This window comes from Chiloscyllium plagiosum, unplaced genomic scaffold (genome assembly GCF_037043375.1).
Source record: "Chiloscyllium plagiosum isolate Xiang-an unplaced genomic scaffold, Cpla_swu_hap1 HiC_scaffold_19, whole genome shotgun sequence".
Taxonomy (NCBI): domain Eukaryota; kingdom Metazoa; phylum Chordata; class Chondrichthyes; order Orectolobiformes; family Hemiscylliidae; genus Chiloscyllium; species Chiloscyllium plagiosum.
In genome coordinates this window covers 33,388,932-33,408,759 of record NW_028270157.1, presented here as the reverse complement: position 1 = coordinate 33,408,759, position 19,828 = coordinate 33,388,932, and the positions used below count along the sequence as shown (strand labels likewise).

Here is a 19,828-nt window from a genome sequence, read left to right as displayed (position 1 = left end):
CACCCTAAAATAGTGCCAGGCAAGAATAGCAAAGCTAATTTACCTGCAGAGAAAAAGTGCTGCCTTGTCAGAATTTTATTTTAAAGAGATGATTTGTTTCTCTTTTTAGTCAAGAGAAATATTTTGAAAATTTGTTTTCCTTTATCAATAGCCTAATTTTTCATCATTTTTAAAAATACGATGATTCTGAAATGGTCAAAGGATGAGTCAACCTTTAACATCCAAAATATTGCAAAGGAGCTTTCACTGAGTGCTCCCTTTCCTCCACACCATGATGCTGTGTGGAGAAACATGGATTTGATCATATTAACAATGGCACTAATTATTTTTAACAATGAACATTCAAGAACCTTAAGAGTGATTTGTAGCATCATTATACATGTGAAATAATTGTGAAATACTTGACTTAAGGATTTCTTGTCCTGAATATAGTTCCTGTTTTGCAAGCTACATTAAATGTTTTTGTAACTTCTCACAAATTGTAATCTGTGATAAAGCCCATCAAATCTTGGGGAATTCCATGTACCACTGCATTGGTTTCCTCTTTTACATTCCTCTAAAGTGAAGAATCCCCGTAAATTTATTTCCAGTGCGTTTTTTATAATCATACATATTATGAAGTAAGATCAAATCAATGTAGGAAAGATATAGTACACCGAGGGGCAAATTTTTGCACTCCTGGATTATCTCATTCTCTTTCAGGAGTGCATTGGCTTGTTGCCATGGAAACAATGCCGAAGAAGTTAGAGGCATTGTTTGAAAGTCTACCTTCAGTGAGCAAGAATTTCATGCTAGATGTTAAAAAGACTTCTCTTACACCCCTCCAACCTACTGCATACTTTCTATGCCTCACAGTTCCTACCCATTCCCTTAATATCTAATATACACCATGCCAACCTCAAACAAGCCTATCCTTCTCAACCACAGACCCATGAAAGTACAGTTTAATTAACTTGCGTTGGATTAAGGGAAAAAAACTTTGAACAAAATGAATAATCGATGCCCAATATAACAATGGAGCCCAGTGTGCTCCATATAAGAGCACAAGCATAATTAGGAACTATATAGCATCTTTAGTGTCTCACAAAGAAAGTAGATGAGGGAATAGATTTTTGAATTGGAATTAGAATCCCGACAGTGTGGAAACACGCCGTTCGGCCCAACAAGTCCACACTGACTCTCCGAAGAGAAATTCACCCAGACCCATTCCCCTACCCTATGAATCACCCCTGACTATGGGCAATTTAGCATGGCCAATTTACCTAACCTGCACATCTTTAGACTGTGGGAGAAAACCAGAGTACCCAGAGGAAACCCATGCAGACACTGGGAAAATCTTCAAACTTCACACAGACAGTCGCTCAAGGCTGGAATTGAACCCGGGTCCCTGGTGCTGTGAGGCAGCAGTGCTAACCACTGAGCATGCCACCCCTATCATTGAGCCACCGTACCACCCCTAAATTTATGAATGATGAGATTAAGAAGGATTTACAAAAATATGGTCACAGAGATGGATTTTAGGGAAGTTTTTAAAGATGGGTAGACACAACATTAAGGTTGGGCATCCCAGAGAGGGTTCTTGTCAGTTGAAAAATCTGCCTGTAATGATTTGACAATATAATTTGAGGCCTGCAGGATGCAGGAGATATGAAACTCGAGATTGGAAGAAAAGGTGGAGTGAGTTTGTGTAAGGATTTGTTAGTATGGATAAGGATACAGATTTCTATTCTTTAGAGGGCAGAAAGTCAGCATAAATCAGTGAGAATGATAATTGCAATCTGAGCAATGGGGAGCCAGCTTAGAAGAGACTAATTCTCTGCATTGAATGAGAGATAAGAAAACTTGTCTTAAATCATGATTATTGATATGTTGTTTTAACCTACGATGTCACCATTTGTTTCCAGCTGCTTCTGGCCAGATTAGTACATGAGCCAATTGAAAGAAGTGCAAAGCAAAAGGAAGAGAGCACAGTAGGCCCACAGATGTTAACCATAAAAATTATATAAGTGGTGATTACATTGAAATTTGTGGATAGGGAGCATTTTAGTAGAATTTAGTTGACTTTTTTCAGTCTTTAATGGTGTGGTAATCAACATGATAAAAGCAAAATTGCTCCCTTGCTCAAAATCCCTTCAGTTAAATATGCGAGTCATTGAGAACTGACATACTGCTGTTCATTTCACAACTTGCCTTATTCTCTCTGCTGGAGAAATAATCTTAATTAAGGTCATCCACTGCACCAGTAAGAATGTAGTGATGGCTGCGCCAAGTCATGCATTTTAGATGTCTTGCATTAACTGTGGTAGCCAAGATTGATTTTTTTTTCTAGGTTATGCATGACTGCATGGGTCCAAATGGTTCCTGGTGACCTTCAGGTTGATACCAATCCTCAGTTGGGGAATTTTCATCTGATCAGACTACAAGCATAAATAGTCATTGACCAGAGAAGATTGTGCACAGTACAGAAGTAACTTACATTCACATCTGAAGCAAAAGTAAATGTTGCAGCTATTTTTAATCTATGCAACATATTGGCACATAATTCCACAAGTTGTTGCAATTGAATGGTTCACATGTTTTTCTAATCAGCATACATTCAACTTGAAAAAAAATGATAGCTTTGACAAGTTAGAATTATTGGATAAAGTCTTTGCCATCTGTAACGCAGTGAGTAATAGAGATTTCTCGTTAAATTAAAACTCAGTTTTAAAGTGCTCACTTGCTTGAGTGAAAATGTACTGTTTGCAGTAGTTCAGCAATTGTAAATGATAATTGTATGCATACAAACATCTGCTTCTTGCCATGAATATCAGCTGTACATAGTATAAATCACAGAGAGAAGAACAATATTCACTCTTAATAGGATTAAAGTTATATTTACTCTATTGAATGGTGAACATTACATTATTGGCTTTGTAAAATAAGTTAGGACTTTGGTATCCCTCATCTATTTTCTCAGTATTCCCTTTCTCAGAACTTCTGCATCTTTCTGTGTTTCTGTTCCTCCCTATTTGTTTTTAAGTAACTCATTGTTCTCTTCTGCTTCTCTGTACATTTTTCCTTTACTTTTTGGGTTGCAGAGAATTACTGAAAAATGGTAATATATGTCAGGGAAATGAGCTGCCAGCATTTGGATGCTCCGCTTTCCCACAAGGATCCTGGGTTACATGTGGTCTGCAGCCCTTTAGAAGTTTCCTTTTCATCATTTCCTCTCCACTCCATTACTCATGCATCCTTGCACCCAATGCCCACTCCACCCCAAGTAGAAAAACAGGACTGATTAACCCTGTAAGGGATATTAGTCACATTTATGCAAGTTGATATCTTAAACCCTTGATCTCAACTCCATCTAAAACAACATCTGGGAATATGCTGACTACATTTTTGAGAGTTTAAATGCTTGAGTTTGGCCTGCACAAATTATTTTGTATCAACTGGTCAAGGTTATTCACAGTACCAGTGGTTTGCCTAATTCATTAAAGGAGAAAGCTGAAATCATGAAACAACTAAATCAGTTAAAAACATTTTGATATCAAACGTACTGTATGGCTGGTACTTAGAGTCATAGAGATCTACAGCACGGAAACAGACCCTACGGTCCAACTCATCTATGCCGACCAGATGTCCCAACCCAATCTAGTCCCACCTGCCAGCATCCAGCCCATATTCCTCCAAACCCTTCCTATTCATATACCCATCCAGATGCCTTTTAAATGTTGTAATTGTACCAGCCTCCACCACTTCCTCTGGCAGCCCAATCCACACACGCACCACCCTCTGCGTGAAAACGTTACCCCTTAGGTCTCTTTTATATCTTTCCCCTATCACCCTAAACCTATACCCTCTAGTTCTGGGCTCCCACACCCCAGGGAAAAGAACTTGTCTATATACCACATTCATGACCCTCATGATTTTATAAACCTCTATAAGGTCACCCCTCAGCCTCCGATGCTCCAGGGAAAACAGCCCCAGCCTATTCAACCTCTCCCTATTGCTCAATTCCTCCAACCCTGGCAATGTCCTTGTAAATCTTTTCTGGACCCTTTCAGTTTCACAACATCTTTCCAATAGGAAGGAGACCAGAATTGCATGCAGTATTCCAAAAGTGTCCTAACCAATGTCCTGTACAGCCACAACATGACCTCCCAACTCCTGTACTCAATATTCTGACCAATAAAGGAAAGCATACCAAACGCCCTTTTCACTATCCTACCTGCGACTCCACTTTCAAGGAGATATGAACCTGCAATCCAAGGTCTCTTTGTTCAGCAACATTGCCTCGGACCTTACCATTAAGTGTATAAGTCCCGCTAAGACTTGTTTTCCCAAAATGCAGCCCCTCGCATTTATCTAAATTAAACTCCATCTGCAATTCCTCAGCCCATTGGCTCATCTGATCAAGATCCCATGGTAATCTGAGGTAACCTTCTTCGCTGTTCACTACATCTCAAATTTTGGTGACATCTGCAAACTTACTAACTGTAAATCTTAAGCTCACATCCAAATCATTTACAGAAATGACAAAAAATAATGGACCCAGCACCAATCCTTGTGGCATTCCATTGGTCACAGGCCTCCAGTCTGAAAAACAACCCTCCACCACCACCCTCTGTCTTCTACCTTTGGGCCAGTTCTGTATCCAAATGGCGAGTTCTCCCTGTAATCCATAGATCTAACCTTGCTGACCAGTCTACCATGGGGAACCTTTAGTAACTTTCAGAACTAATTAAGTTCCCCAGTCAATTTACATACTTGATTAATATGTATTCCTTGAAGAAAAATATCTTCGTCTTTGTTTAACATTTTAAAAAATAATGGTGAATGAAGAATTAATCTGCAGTTTGCACCTTGTTTAAAGTACAAGTGGATGAGAGGTCTGCTGCAACACAACCTAAGCTGACGGTAAAATTGAGCAAATAACTGCATGTTGCTGGATGCTAAAGATTTTACCCATTAAGGCTGCAGTTGGAATTAATGTGAGCAGTTGTCCATTTTTTATTGAACAAAGTAGATCTGCATTTTGGTAGACTGCCTGGCACATTACCTACACACAGAGTATAGCCAGAATTGAAGTTGATCTGAAGTTTGTTCAATTCTATCACATTTATATATTCTATATTAGAGTCATAGAGATGTCCAGCACAGAAACAAACTGTCGGTCCAACTTGTCCATGCCGACCAGATGTCCTCACCTAATCTAGTCTCATTTGCCAGCAATTGGCCCATGTCCCTCTAAACCCTTCCTATTCATATACCCATCCAGAAGACTTTTCAAGTTCTAATTGTACCTGTCTCTACCACTTCCTCTGGCAGCTCATTCCATACATTGACCATCCTCTGCGTGAAAAAGTTGCCCCCTTAGGTCCCTTTTAAATCTCCCCACCCTAAGCCTATGCTGACTAGTTCTGGACTCCCCCATCCCTGGGAAAAGACCTTGTCTGTTTAATCTATCCATGCCCTTCATGTTTTATAAACCTCCAATAAGGTCACCCCTCAGCCTCCGATGCTTCAGGGATAACAACCTCAGCCTATTCAACCTCTCCCTCTAGCTCAAATCCTCCAACCCTGGCAATATCCTTATAAATCTTTTCTGAACCCTTTCAAGTTTCACAACGTCCTTCTGATAGGAGGGAGACCATAACTGAATCCAATATTCAAAAAGTGGCCTAATCAATGTCCTGTACAGCTGCAACATGACCTCCCAACTCCAATACTCAATGCTCTGTCCAATAAAGGAAAGCATACCAAAAGCTTTCTTCACTATGCTATCTGCCTGCGAATCCAACGTCTCTATTCGGCAACACTTCCCAGGACCTTACTATTAAGTGTCTAATAATACTAGGTAAACCAAAAGACCAATAAGTCCCTGGAATTGATTGGTTTCATCTTTGGATATTAAAGGAAGTGGCTACAGAGATAGTAGATTCACCAGTAGCAATCTTTTAAGAATCCTTAGATTGTGAAAAAGTCCAGGATTGGAAAACTATTTATTCAGAAGGGGAAGGAGACCAAAAAACAAAGCTACTCTCAGCCAGTCAGGTTAACATTTGCCATTAGGAAAATGATGAAGTCTACTAATAGCAGAATATTTAGAAATACACAATATAATCACACATTGTTTCATGAAGGAGAAATTTCGTCTGATAAATTTGTTTGATTTCGTTGAGATAACAAGAAGGATAAAGGGGAAACAGTAGATGACATACATTTGGATTTCCAAAAGGCATTTAATAGGCATTGCACGCAAGACTGTTCAACAGGGTACGACAGCATGGGTATAGAGGACAGTTTATTAGCATGGATAGAGGATTGGCTAACTAATGGAAGACGGAGTTGGGTTGAGGAAGAGCAATTTCTGGATGGCAATTTGTAACTAGTGGAGTGCTATAGGAACCAGTGGTGGGACTATAATTATTTACAATGCATTTATTAATAACTTGAATGAAATTTGCAAATGAAACAGTCTACAAAGTGATACAGATGGATTATATGTGTGAGCAGAAACTTTGCAGATGCAATGCAATGTGAGAAAATGTGCGTTTTGGCAGGAAGAAAAGAGAGAGACTGCAGCAGAGGAGGAAATGGGGGACCTTGTGTGAAAATCACAAAAAGGTTAGCATCCACGTTCAGCAGGTAATAGGGAAGGTGAATGGAATGTTGATTAAAGTCAAGATTAAAGTGGTGCTGGAAAAGCACAGCAGGTCAGGTAGCATCTGAGGAGCAGGAAAATCAACCTTTTGGGCAGGAGCCCTTCATCAGGAGCTCTTCCTGCTGTGCTTTTCCATCACCAGTCTAATCTTGACTCTGATCTCCAGCATTTGCAGTACTCTCTTTAGCTGAATGGAATATTGAGCCAAGGGAATGGAATATAAAAATGCAGAAAACTGCATCAGTCACTTGTTAGGCCACACCCTACCATGAACAATTTTGGTCCCCCTATTTAAAGAAATATATACTGGCATTGCAGGCAGTCCAGAAAAGATATATTAGGTTGGTTCCAACATGGAGGGATTTCCTTATGAGATTGAGTAGGTTGGGCTTGTACTCATTGGAATTTAGGAGAACAAGAGGAGACCTTATTGAAACTCATTAGATTCTTAATGGGTGTGAAAGGTAAGATGACAAGAGGTCGTTTCCTCTTGTGGGAGAGTCTAAAACCATAGATATAACCTCAGGAGTTGTCCATTTAAGACAGAGTTGAGATTTTTTTTCTCTGAGGGCAGTGAATCTGTAGGATTTTTTTACTGCAGAGGACTTCAGGGCTGAGCTATTAAGTATACTTAAGGCTAAGATAGGCAGATTTTTAAACAGTGAGGGAATCAAAGATTACGAAGAAATGGCAGGATAGAGAAGTTGAGCATTATCAGATCAGCCATGATCTCATGGAATGGCAAAACAGACTGGATGGAATCAACAGCCCACTTTCTCTCTTATGTCCTATAGTCTTGTAAATGACAGGCACATTGAGAACTAGCAACCCCTTTTTTATTTTTGCAGGTGTCCTTGTTTTCAAAATGGGCAATGTAAATATTTCCCAACTAGCTGGGATTATCGTCCGCCACGATGTAAAGATTGCTGTCATACACGAGCATTCAGTATTGCTCATTTAATAATTCTGTACTGTAAATTCAGGTTTCTTTTTAAATTGGTGTTTCTTGGAATAGAGTGTAATCTAAGCAATGAGCAGTGATTCTCAGTCCTAACAAACAATTTTAAGGAAGCGACAGATCAAAAAAGCAATTTTGTGCATTGAAGACAATCCTTAGTTTGCATTTTGCAAGTATCATTGCTTTCAGAGTGCCTCTTCTCTCTTTTATAGTGCAAGTTACTTGTGCCCTTTAATCAGGATCTGTTTATGCTGGTTACATGGTGTTTCCCAATAGGAAAGCAACAAGACATCAGTTCTACGCATCTCTGTTTAGATCTTAGCACTTTCAGGATGTCAACAGGGTTTCTGCTATTTTCAAGTTGTGAAATTAGCTTAATTCAGTTTCTGAAAGGCTTACCATTTGCAATATAAGATGTTAATAATACAAATTTAACAACGTTAGATTAATCCTGTGTCAAGTACTTCAAAAGTTTTTTGCTTCTGGAAATACTACTTTTACTTCCATAACTCAGTTCTGAAATTGTTTTGCTTTCTCCTGCTATATACTAGTTTGTAGACTCCAAATGCTGTGAAAACACTGAAGTCAAATCATCAATTATTACTTGTACTCATGAGTTACATTCCACAAATAATTTGCATATTTGAATAAGATCCACTCAAGACAATGGGGGAAGAGGCAGTATAATGTTATATATTCCCTTCCACAACAGCATCACCAAGGTCTTGGAAGGAACCTGCAAACTTACCAAATCATCACAACTGAAGACTGAGTCATGGAAGTAGTTAACATAACGACTGTTGTCCAAGAACAAAGTAATGGATTCATACCTTTGCAGTGCACAGCAATAGCTCCTTCTTCATTTTCACATATTGTTAGAAACCTTTTCACTGTGGAATCACTCGGCATGCTTCCATCAACAAAGAAAAGGTTGTAGTGTAGAAACCCAGCGTCTGTAAATTGTTTAGCATCATAAATTTTCTTGTTATCATTCTAATGGTGGTCTGATCATTGTTTTGCTCAACTCATGTTGGTTTGTCAGTGCTCCCGGTATTGATGATGAGATGATAGATGTTTTAAATTAATTCTACAAACTTTCTTTAGAATGCATTGTCAAATGGGAAGAATTGACTCTGAACTAAATGTAAAGATTTTGCTTTTAAAAATTCAGTCTTTGAATATTAAACTTCAAAAAAAATCACATTAGTGGTATAAGACCATAAGACCATAAGACATAGGAGTGGAAGTAAGGCCATTCGGCCCATCAAGTCCACTCCGCCATTCAATCATGGCTGATGCGCATTTCAGCTCCACTTACCAGCGTTCTCCCCGTAGCCCTTAATTCCTCGAGACAACAAGAATCTATCAATCTCGGCCTTGAAGACATTTAGCGTCCCGGCTTCCACTGCACTCCGTGGCAATGAATTCCACAGGCCCACCACTCTCTGGCTGAAGAAATGCCTCCGCATTTCTGTTCTGAAATGACCCCCTCTAAAGTGTATGTAAGTACTACACTTTTAGGCTTCTTCATTAGTTTACTCAGTATGGATCTTTACCTTTTATGATAGCTCAGGACATTCAGTAAGATGGCAATGATCATCTACTGCTTTGAGCGAATGCAGAAATAACTATGATAATAACTATGAGCAGTAACTATGGCCAGCACCTGGCAGGCAGTAACTCAACCAGGAGGTGCTGCTGCAGCACATTTATGAAGCAATTAGTTTATATCAAGAGGGTAATAGGTTTGTCTGGATAAATATTGTAGATGTATCACAGTGGCTGCTATCTTGCCCATGGTCAGTTTTTCTGAGGTCTTCAAAATTAGATTAGATTAGATTACTTACAGTGTGGAAACAGGCCCTTCGGCCCAACAAGTCCACACACCGACCCGCCGAAGCGCAACCCCCCCATACCCCTACATTTACCCCTTACCTAACACTACGGGCAATTTAGCATGGCCAATTCACCTGACCTGCACATCTTTGGACTGTGGGAGGAAACCGGAGCACCTGGAGGAAACCCACGCAGACACAGGGAGAACGTGCAAACTCCACACAGTCAGTCGCTGGAGGCGGGAATTGAACCCGGATCTCTGGCGCTGTGAGGCAGGTGTGCTAACCACTGTGCCACCGTGCCGCCCATGTTGCTTGCCTTTCAATGGTATTTCAGGAAGTCCATGTTAAAACATGAGAAGCAGAATTTTGAATTACTTTACTTGTTTAGATTAGATTGGATTACTTACAGTGTGGAAACAGGCCCTTCGGCCCAACAAGTCCACACCGCCCCGCTGAAGCGCAACCCACCCATACCCCTACACATCTACCCCTTACCTAACACTACGGGCAATTTAGCATGGCCAATTCACCTGACCTGCACATCTTTGGACTGTGGGAGGAAACCGGAGCACCCGGAGGAAACCCACGCAGGCACGGGGAGAACGTGCAAACTCCACACAGTCAGTCGCCTGAGTCGGGAATTGAACCCGGGTCTCTGGCGCTGTGAGGCAGCAGTGCTAACCACTGTGCCACCGTGCCACCCACTAAGGTATGAAAGAGGATTATATAAGGGAGGACATACTGGAAAGAATTCAGATAATCATGTAGAGTCATACAGCATGGAAACAGACCCTTCGGTCAAACTCGTCCACGCTAACTGGACATCTCAATCTGTCCCATTTGCCAACATTTGGCCCATATCCCTCTAAACCCTTCCTATTCATGTACCATCCAGATGCCTTTTAAATGTTGTAATTGTACTCGCTTCCACCACTTCGTCTGGCAGCTTGTTCCATACACACACTGCCCCCTGCGTGAAAAAGTTGCTGTTTAGGTCTTTTTTAAAACTTTCCCTCTCACCTTAAACTTACGCCCTCTGGTTTTGGACTCTCTCACCTGAGGAAAAAGTCCTTGGCTATTCACCCTATCTATGTCCATCATGATTCTATAAACCTCAATACGGTCACTCCTCAGCCTCTCACACTCCAGAAGAAAAAAGCCCCAGCCTATTAGCCGCTCCCTTTAACTCACATGCTCCAGTCTCAGCAACAACCTTGGAAATATTTACTGCACCCTCTCAAGTTTAAGAACATCCTTACTATAGAAGGCTGACCAGAATTATATGTAGTATTCTAAAAGTGGCCTCACCAATGTCCTATGTAGTGGCAATATGGCAATATACTCAATCTTCTGACCGGTGAAGGTAAGTGTGCCAAACACCACCTTGTCTACATGCAACTCCACTTTCAAGGAACTGTGCACCTGCACCCCTTGGTCTCTTTGTTCAGCAACATTGCTTAGGGCCCTAACAATAACTGTATAAGTTCTGCCATGATTTGCCTTCCAAACTGCAACCCTTTATATATTTATCAAAACTAAACTCCATTTGCCACTACTTAGCGCACTGGCCCATCTGATCAAGGTCCCATTGTACTCTTGGATAATTTACTTCACTGTCCACTGTACCATCTATCTTGGTGTCATCTGCAAACTTACTAACCATACCTTCTATATTTACATCCAAATCATTTGCATAAATGATGAAAAGTAGTGGACCCAGCACCAATCCTTGTGGCACACTGCTGGTCCCAGGCCTCAAGTCTGAAAAGTAACCCTCTACCACCAATGTATGTCTCCTACCTTCAAGCCAAATTTATATCCATTTGGCTAGCTCCCCTTGGATCCCATGTAATCTTACCTTGCTAACCAGTCTACCGTGCAGAACAAATTCAAATACTTTGCTGAAGTCCATATAGACAATGTCCACCGGTCTTCCTTCATAAATCTTCTTTGTTATTTCTTCAAAAAATTCAATCAAGTTAGTGAGAGACAAGTTCCCACACACAAAACCATGTTGACTATCCGTAATCAGTCCTTGCCTTTCCAAATGCATGTAAATCCTGTTCCTCAGAATCCCTTCCAACAACTTACCCACTACCAACTTTACCCACTACCCACTGGTCAATACTTCTCTGGCTTTTCCTTTCAGCCTGTCTTAAATGATGGCATCACATTAGCTCTTCCTGATTTATAATATCCCAGTCCCATGTTCCCAACCATGTTCTGAGTTCATCTGCCTTACCTGTCAGGCCTTTTGCTTTGAAGTAAATACACTTTATCAGTTTTATCTTATTCTCTTCCAAGCTCTTGTCTGCCTTGACTAATTGACTTGCTCCCTTTATCTACTGTACCTGGCTCAGCCTTTTCTCTTTGCTCACTCAAGCATTGGTTCCCCCACCACCCACCCCTTACTAGTTTAAAGCCGCCCAAGTAGCACTAGCAAATCTCCCCACAAGCATATTGGTCCCCTTCCAATTCAGATGGAACCCGTCCCTCTTATACAGATCATTTCTATCTCTGAAAAGATCCCAATGGTCCACAAGTGTGAATCTTTGCTCCCTGCACCAGCTCCTCAGCCATACATTCATCTGCTCTATCCCCTTGTTACTGCTCTCACTAGCATGTGGCATGGTAGCAGTCCAGATATTACTACCCTTGAGGACCTACTTTTTAACCTCCTAGCTCGTTTCCTATATTCTGTCTGCAGAACCTCATCCCTTTCCCTACCTATTTTGTTGGTGCCAAAGTGCACACCAACCTCCAGGTGGTGACTCTCCCCTTTCTGAATATTCTGCACCCGCTCAGAGACATCCTTGACCTGGCACCAGGAAGGCAACACACCATCCATGTCTTGCTGATGGCCTCAGAAATATCTGCCTATGCCACAGACTTACAATTGATCACTTGGAACCTGACATATCCCTAATTAGAGGAAAGCCAGTCAGAGTACCAGAAACCTGGCTGTTAGTCCTACATTCCCCTGATAGGTTATTCCAACCCCAGCCCTTGTAGTATCCAAAGCAGCATACCTATTTGAGATGGGGTTAGCTACAGGAGACTTCTGCACTACCTGGCTACCTCTCCTACATTCCTAGTGGCTGACTGTATCTGCAGTATCTCCACCTTCCTGAACATGCCATCCATCATACTCCCTCTCTCTTGTAAACTCCTCATTGCCTCTTACTGCCACTCCAATCAATCCACGTGGTTTGATACGAATCACAGCCAAACACACTTCCTGTAGACATTGTCTCCAGGAACATTCAAATTCTCCCTGATTCTCACATCTGACAGGAAGAGCACTTCACCTTGCTAAAAGCCATTTCTGTTTACAGTCTATAGACCCCGAAATAACCTAAAAAAAACATACTACACAGTTTGCTCAAAACAGAGTGTTGGGAAGGTCTTACTGCTCAAAGACACTGCTCTAGAATAACTTAATACCAATCCTTGATATTAAAAGTCAATACAGCCAGATCACTGTATAAACTGAAGAAAAAAATGCTCTCACCTTACTCACTATTATAGATTTACAAAAAAAAATTTAGAGAAGTTTTAAAAGTCTTAAAATCAAACACCCAGCTGATCAGGCTCAAAAACCAACGGCTGTCCTTTTCTCCTGTAGCTTCTGGCAGTGAGTTTTTAAAAATTCACTGATACCTGTTGCAGCTGCATCTGAAGCTGGATATTACAGCCCCCACATCAGCTATGAAACAGCACTGCTTATTTGTTTTTCAGTGAAACGCAAGCCACAGATCAAACTATACTTGTTAGCTGCTTCATAAAAAGCCAATGTCCGAGCCTTATGCAATGCCTCTCCCTCAGGCATTATGTGAGTATAAAGAGAGCAAGCAAGCAGCTCTGAGATACAGCACGGTCCAATCTGTGAGCTGGGTACCTGTCACTGCACCCAAAGTGCCTTTGCAACAGCCTTTCAATGTTAGTTACCAATGCAATAATCTCCCTAAAGAGGCAATTTGCTGCTCCCTAGTGAGAGTCTTGCTTCGTCACCCAGAACTTGACTAAACGTCAGAAGTCACACAGCACCAGGTTAAACTCCAACAGGTTTGTTTGGAATCACAAGCTTTCAGAGCGCTGCTCCTTCATCAGGTGAAGAGAACTAGGATCAAGAAGTGTGGTGCTGGAAAAGCATAGCCGGTCAGGCGGCATCCGAGGAGCAGGAGAGTTGACATCTCAAGCATAAGCTCTTCATCAGGTGAAATGAACTGACAGACTACACATGATGAACCAACAGCACTGCAAAAGCTTATGATTTGAAACAAACCTGTTGGACTATCACCTGGTGTCATGTGACCTCTGACTCCAGTCCAACACGGGCATCTCCACATCTTGCTTAAAGGATTCAGCGAGTTGCTGTGAAAATATTTCTCACTGTAGCCCACTTGCTCAGGCCCCTATAACATGTTGCCCATTGTCTACATTTGCAGCTATTTGCAATCTGGATTTCTGTTCTTTAATGTGAAATATAAACTGTATTGGTTCAAGGAGAGGGAATAGCCTAGTGGTACTATTGCTAGATTATTAATCGAAAGACCCAGGTAATGTTCTGGGGACCTAGGTTTGAATTCTGCCATGGCAGGTGATGGAATTTGTATTCAATTAAACAAAAAATCTGGAATTAAGCGTCTAATGGTGACCATGAAACCACTGTCAATTGTCAGGTAAAATTCATTTGTTTCATTAATGTCCTTTCGCGAAGGTCTGGTGCGCATGTGACTCCAGACCCACAGCTACTTAGTTGACTTTAAACAAAAAGGGACAGAAGTAAATGATGGACAAGCCAGCAAGGCCCAAATCCCTCAAATGAATAAAAAATCATCAAAGTCAACTTGTTCTCCAGTGAAAAGCTGAATATGCCACACTATTATTAAGGAAAACAAATCAAAAGGATATCAAAAGGAAACAATCACAGATATGTTGGCTAATCTACAACATGGCATTGACTAAATGTTACAATTGACCTCCGTCCTTGAGCTAGGAACAGAAAATTTCAGGAATGCTTCCTGCCCCAATACAGCGGGAGATGCAGTGTCTTTTGTGACAGGATCAAGTGTGGATGGGACTAATCTTGAATGTGTAGTCAAATAGCCTGTGGACACCCACAGCTAAGCTCAAGCAAAAAAAGAAGCCATTTGGGTAAGATACCCAATATTAACATTCATATCAGTGTATTTGACCAAAAAGACTATATTTCGCAATCTAAACACTGATGTTCCAGCTAATGACTCAAGTAATTTGATATATAGTCCTTACAACAGTAACTGAAAAGCCTTGATTGCAATCTAGATTGAGGATTGTGAACTAGTCAAGAACAGCACAGTGGGAAAAAGGTTTATTTATAGCCCATGTTAAACATAGGAGAACAATAAAAAATCTCTTGCTGAAGATTGCGGTTTGTAATTTTGTTTGAATCAGTTTTTCTGAATACTTATTATCTGAATTGTTCGCATTTTTGATATGTCACATTTATATCTTTTTATTTCCAGCATGATGAATCAATATTAAAAGGAAATATTATAGGTATGGAGTTGCAACCCAGCAGATGAAATTTATTTACTGCCCAGTTAAACTTTTTTATGTTTTCCTGGGCTGTGGGCATCATGGCATGTACACAATTTGTTACCTTAATTGGCTCTGAACTGAGTAGTTTGCTCAATCATTTTAGAGAGCAGTTAACAGTTGAGCACATTGCTGTGGTCTGGAGTTGCATGTTGGTCAGGCCAGGTGAGGAATGTAGATTGAACTGCAATTTGGTTTCTATTCCAGATTAAATATATAAAAATCCACCAGCGACCTTGATATTTGAACCCATGCCTACAGATCATAGAACATAGAACAGTACAGCACGGTACAAGCCCTTTGACCCACGATGTTGTGCCAAGCTCTTTTCTTAATCTAAGATCAAACTAACCTGTACACTCCTCAATGTATTGCTATCCGTGTGCTTGTCCAGCAGTGGCTTAAATGTCCCTAATGTCTCTTACTCTACCACCTCCGCTGGCAGTGCATTCCATGCACCCACCACTGTGTGCGTGAAGAGCCTCCCTCTGACATCTCCTCTATACCTTCCTCCAATCACCTTAAAATTATGATCCCTCATGACAGCCATTTCTACACTGGGGAAAAGTCTCTGGCTATTTACTCTATCTTTTCCTCTCATCACCTTGTACACCTCTGTCAAGCCACTTCTCTTCCTCCTCCTCTCCAGTGTGAAAAGCCCTAACTCACTCAACTTCTCTTCACAAGACAAGCCCTCCAATCCAGGCAGCATCCTGGTACATCTCCTCTGCACCCTCTCTAATGCATCTATATCCTTCCTATAATAAGGTGACCAGAACCGGACACAATATTCCATGTGTGGTCTAACCAGAGTTTTATAGAGCTGCTCTTAAACTCAATTCCCTATTTTAATGAAAGACAAAACACCATATGCCTTTTTAACAAACCTAACAACTTGGGTGGCAACTGAGGGATCTATGTACATGGACCCCAAGATCCTGCTGTTCCTCCACACTGCCAAGAATCCTGTCTTCAGCATTCAAATTTGACTTTCCCAAAATGAATCACTCCACATTTATCCAGGTTGAACTCCATCTGCCACTTCTCAGCCCAGCTCTGCATCCTGTCAATGTCTTGTTGTACCCTGCAACAGCCCTCGACACTATTTACACCTTTGTGTCATCAGCAAACTTACTGACCACCCTTCCACTCTACACGCAAGTCATTTGTAAAAACTACAAAGCACAGAGGCCCAAGAACAGGTCCTCGTGGGACACCACTGATAACCGATCTCCAGGCAGAATACTTTCCATCTATTACCACTTGCTGTCTTCTTTTGGCCAACCAATTCTGTATCCAGACAGCCAAATTTCCCTGTATCCCATTCCTCCTAACTTTCTGAATGAGCCTACTGTGGGGAACCTTATCAAATGCCTTACTGAAATCCATACACACATCCACTGCTCGACCTTGTCTTATCACATCCTTAAAGAACTCAATGAGGCTTGTGAGGCATGACCTTCCTCTCACAAAGCCATACTGACTATCTTTAATCAAACTCTGTTTTTCCAAATAGTCATAAATCCTATCTGTAAGATCATTGGGATGTTTCTCTGGGTTGCTAGTCCAGTCGTCACAACTACACCACTGTCTTACTTATACTGGTTAGTTTGCATTCAATAATTTTGTGACTCGCAAGGCCCTTTTAATTTCGTAAAGTTATGACCTGAATTTACACTTCTGCATGTTTTAAGAAGGCAAATGGTGTTTGTTTGCACATATTTAGCAAAAAGTAATACCAATGTACTTCCTATCCTATCTACCTCTATAAGGTCACCCCTCAGCCTCTGATGCTCCAGGGAAAACAGCCCCAGGCTATTCAGTCCCTCCCTATTGCTCAAACCCTCCAACCCTGGCCACATCCTTGTAAATCTTTTCTGAACCCTCTCAAGTTTCACACCATCCTTCCTAGAGGAGGGGGAGCAAAATTGCACCCAATATTCCAAAAATGCCTTAACCAATGTCCTGTACAGCTGTAACATGACCTCCCAACTCCTATACTTAATTCTCTGACCAATAAAGGGAAGCATACCAAACACCTCTTAACTATCCTTTGAGTTCTACAATTATCTCCACGGTTGTAATTTATTTTTGTCTCCAGGTTATTTCTGAAAAACAATGCTCAGTCGCTCAAACATGAATAATGAACTCAGGTTCTCTGGCTTATTCATTCAGGCCTCTCATTCAGTGAGTTTGATGAGTACACCTTAACTAATGTACCCAGTCATTAAACTGAGAAAAGTACTACGTTCTGAAGAATGTTCAGAATTGTAAATGCAAGATAATGAAATGAAATGTTTAATGTATGCAAACACATTCTCTGCAACAGTTGTTACATGAAATTGGAGAAAATTGTTGTTCAAGACCCTATAGGAGTTCTATTGAAATTCTGTGGAACTGTGGTTCTGCCTTTGAAGATGAATGTTAATGTATCTTTCTCCTTTTTTCTTTTGCAGTGAGTATGTTTTTGAATACATTAACCCCCAAATTCTACGTTGCTCTGACAGGCACATCATCTTTGATCTCCGGGCTTATTCTTGTAAGTAAATCTCATCACTAATCATAATATGTGCATAAATAATGATTGCAGAATCTGATGAGGGATAATCTAGTCTGCTAGTGAGCCTCTCCAATATTCAGAATCTTTTCAGTTTTCTGACCTGTTATATTTACTTGATGTTTTTCCAAACATTTTCGATACTACTGTTTCTACGGACTCTGTTACTGAACTTGTGTTTGCCTATCACCACAATTAATAAGGTTGCCACTGGGCAGTTTCAGAAGTACCTACTGCTGCTGAAATCAAAATGGTTTCTAGGTTGCATTCTTGCAACTGCTTCTTGACTGGAACTGAAAGGTCCCTGGATTTGGATCATGGAGCTACCTACCTTTTTCAGTCACCTAGAATAAAGCTTACATTTATATAGCACTTTCCATGACTTTAGCACAACTCAGAACACCTTACATCTAAATAAGTACTTCCGAAGTGTAACAATGTAGGAAACAGTACTCTGTTGCAGTATCCAACAAATAACATGCAATTGTGACTAGATCAACCATTGTAGTGAATTTGATTGAGAAGTGAATATTGGTTAAGATAGCAAGGAAAATGGCCCTCTTCTCAAAATCTTTTCATTGAATCTTTAATCTGAGAAAGCTTTGTGACCTTGTTTTAACAGTTCAATGAAATGACTGCATGTCAGACAGTACAGCACTCCCTCAATATTGCACTGGATTTTCAGCCTAGAATTTTGTACTCATGTCTCAACAATGGGACTTATACCACTGACCTCTGGCTCTGTTGTTTGAGTGTTTTCAGCAGAGTGTTATGGGCGGCACGGTGGCACAGTGGTTAGCACTGCTGCCTCGCAGCGCCGGAGACCCGGGTTCAATTCCCGCCTCAGGCGACTGACTGTGTGGAGTTTGCATGTTCTCCCCGTGTCTGCGTGGGTTTCCTCCGGGTGCTCCGGTTTCCTCCCACAGTCCAAAGATGTGCAGGTCAGGTGAATTGGCCATGCTAAATTGCCCGTAGTGTTAGGTAAGGGGTAAATGTAGGGGTAGGGGTATGGGTGGGTTACGCTTCGGCGGGTCGGTGTGGACTTGTTGGGCCGAAGGGCCTGTTTCCACACTGTAAAGTAATCTAATCTAATCTAATCTAATCTAAAGAACTACAGTTGACAATTGCAAACTTTGACTATTCTTAGTTGTGGCATTTGATGGATCCCTATCCCTTTTTAATATGACTAAAATAAAATGTGAATATCTTTAGGATATTGAATGATTAGATGGGGAGGGTGCACCACAATGAATAGTAATCATTTCACTTAATATACTTTACAAAAGGACTATTAGCACCCATGTTCACTAGGTGAAAGCGAGGACTGCAGATGCTGGAGATCAGAGTGGTGCTAGAAAAGCACAGCAGCTCCCTGCCTCATCCCTGATGAAGGGCTTTTGCCCGAAACGTCAATTTTCCTGCTCCTCGAATGCTGCCTGACTGCTGTGCTTTTCCAATCTTGACCCCATGTTCACTAACACACCATTTCAGTCTTTGTATAGGGGATTCGTAAGTACAAACGTCTGACTTAATGAGATCTCATGTAGTGACGTAATTTTCACGACCCGAACACCCCCAACATACAAACATTTCCTGTATTCTATATTGCCCTGCCTTGTGTTCTGACTTGTGTACAAATTAACTGTAAACAGACTCCTGAATGGAACCTGCTCGCAACCCAGAGACTACTCTGTTTACACATTTTCAAGGCACTCCATCCATAGTTTATTGAAACATGATGTAATGTATTGATGTATTTCCAAACAGTGCAACAGTTAATCTGCAATCACATTGTCTGTTCAACAGAAATTGAGGTCAGTCTTTAATGGATTCTGAAACTTTCTGCCTAACCTGGAGCTGAAACTACTGAAGGCTGTGTCATGCTGTTAAGCATTATTGTTAGAGTTATTGTTATGTATAGATAGAGAAGAGAAAAGGCGTTATTAGCACAATTGCCTGGGATCACGTACTGTGTTGCTGCAGCAGGCTAGCCCTTGCACTAATCAGCTGCGTTCAATATTTCTGATGCCAGTCTGCAGTTAGTATAGGAGCTTAGCTCTTAATTCCTCACGAGTTCCAAACATTGTCTGTAAGGTTTGGCATTGGATCGATTGTCATTCTTTGCTCAGATGTGATGGTTTGTTTGTTCTGGTCATGGTGCGGCACGGTGGCTCAGTGGTTAGCATTGCTGCCTTACAGTGCCAGGGACATGGGCATGATTCCAGCCTCTGACAACTATCTGTGTG

General features: G+C 41.1%; 1 protein-coding gene across 8 annotated transcripts in view; it reads left to right on the top strand.

Annotated features, from left to right (window-relative positions):
• LOC122559687 (suppressor of tumorigenicity 7 protein homolog) overlaps positions 1 to 19,828 on the top strand; it is a 200,475-nt gene that overhangs the window by 101,972 nt on the left and 78,675 nt on the right. For all 8 annotated transcript variants that reach the window (XR_015760434.1, XR_015760433.1, XR_015760435.1 and 5 more), the window contains exon 2: positions 17,482 to 17,564. Coding sequence is in view for 4 of the 8 variants with exons in the window: in XM_043709580.2 (XP_043565515.1) it covers positions 17,482 to 17,564 (83 nt within the window). In the remaining 4 variants the exon portion in view is untranslated. The remainder of the gene's footprint in view (positions 1 to 17,481; positions 17,565 to 19,828) is intronic.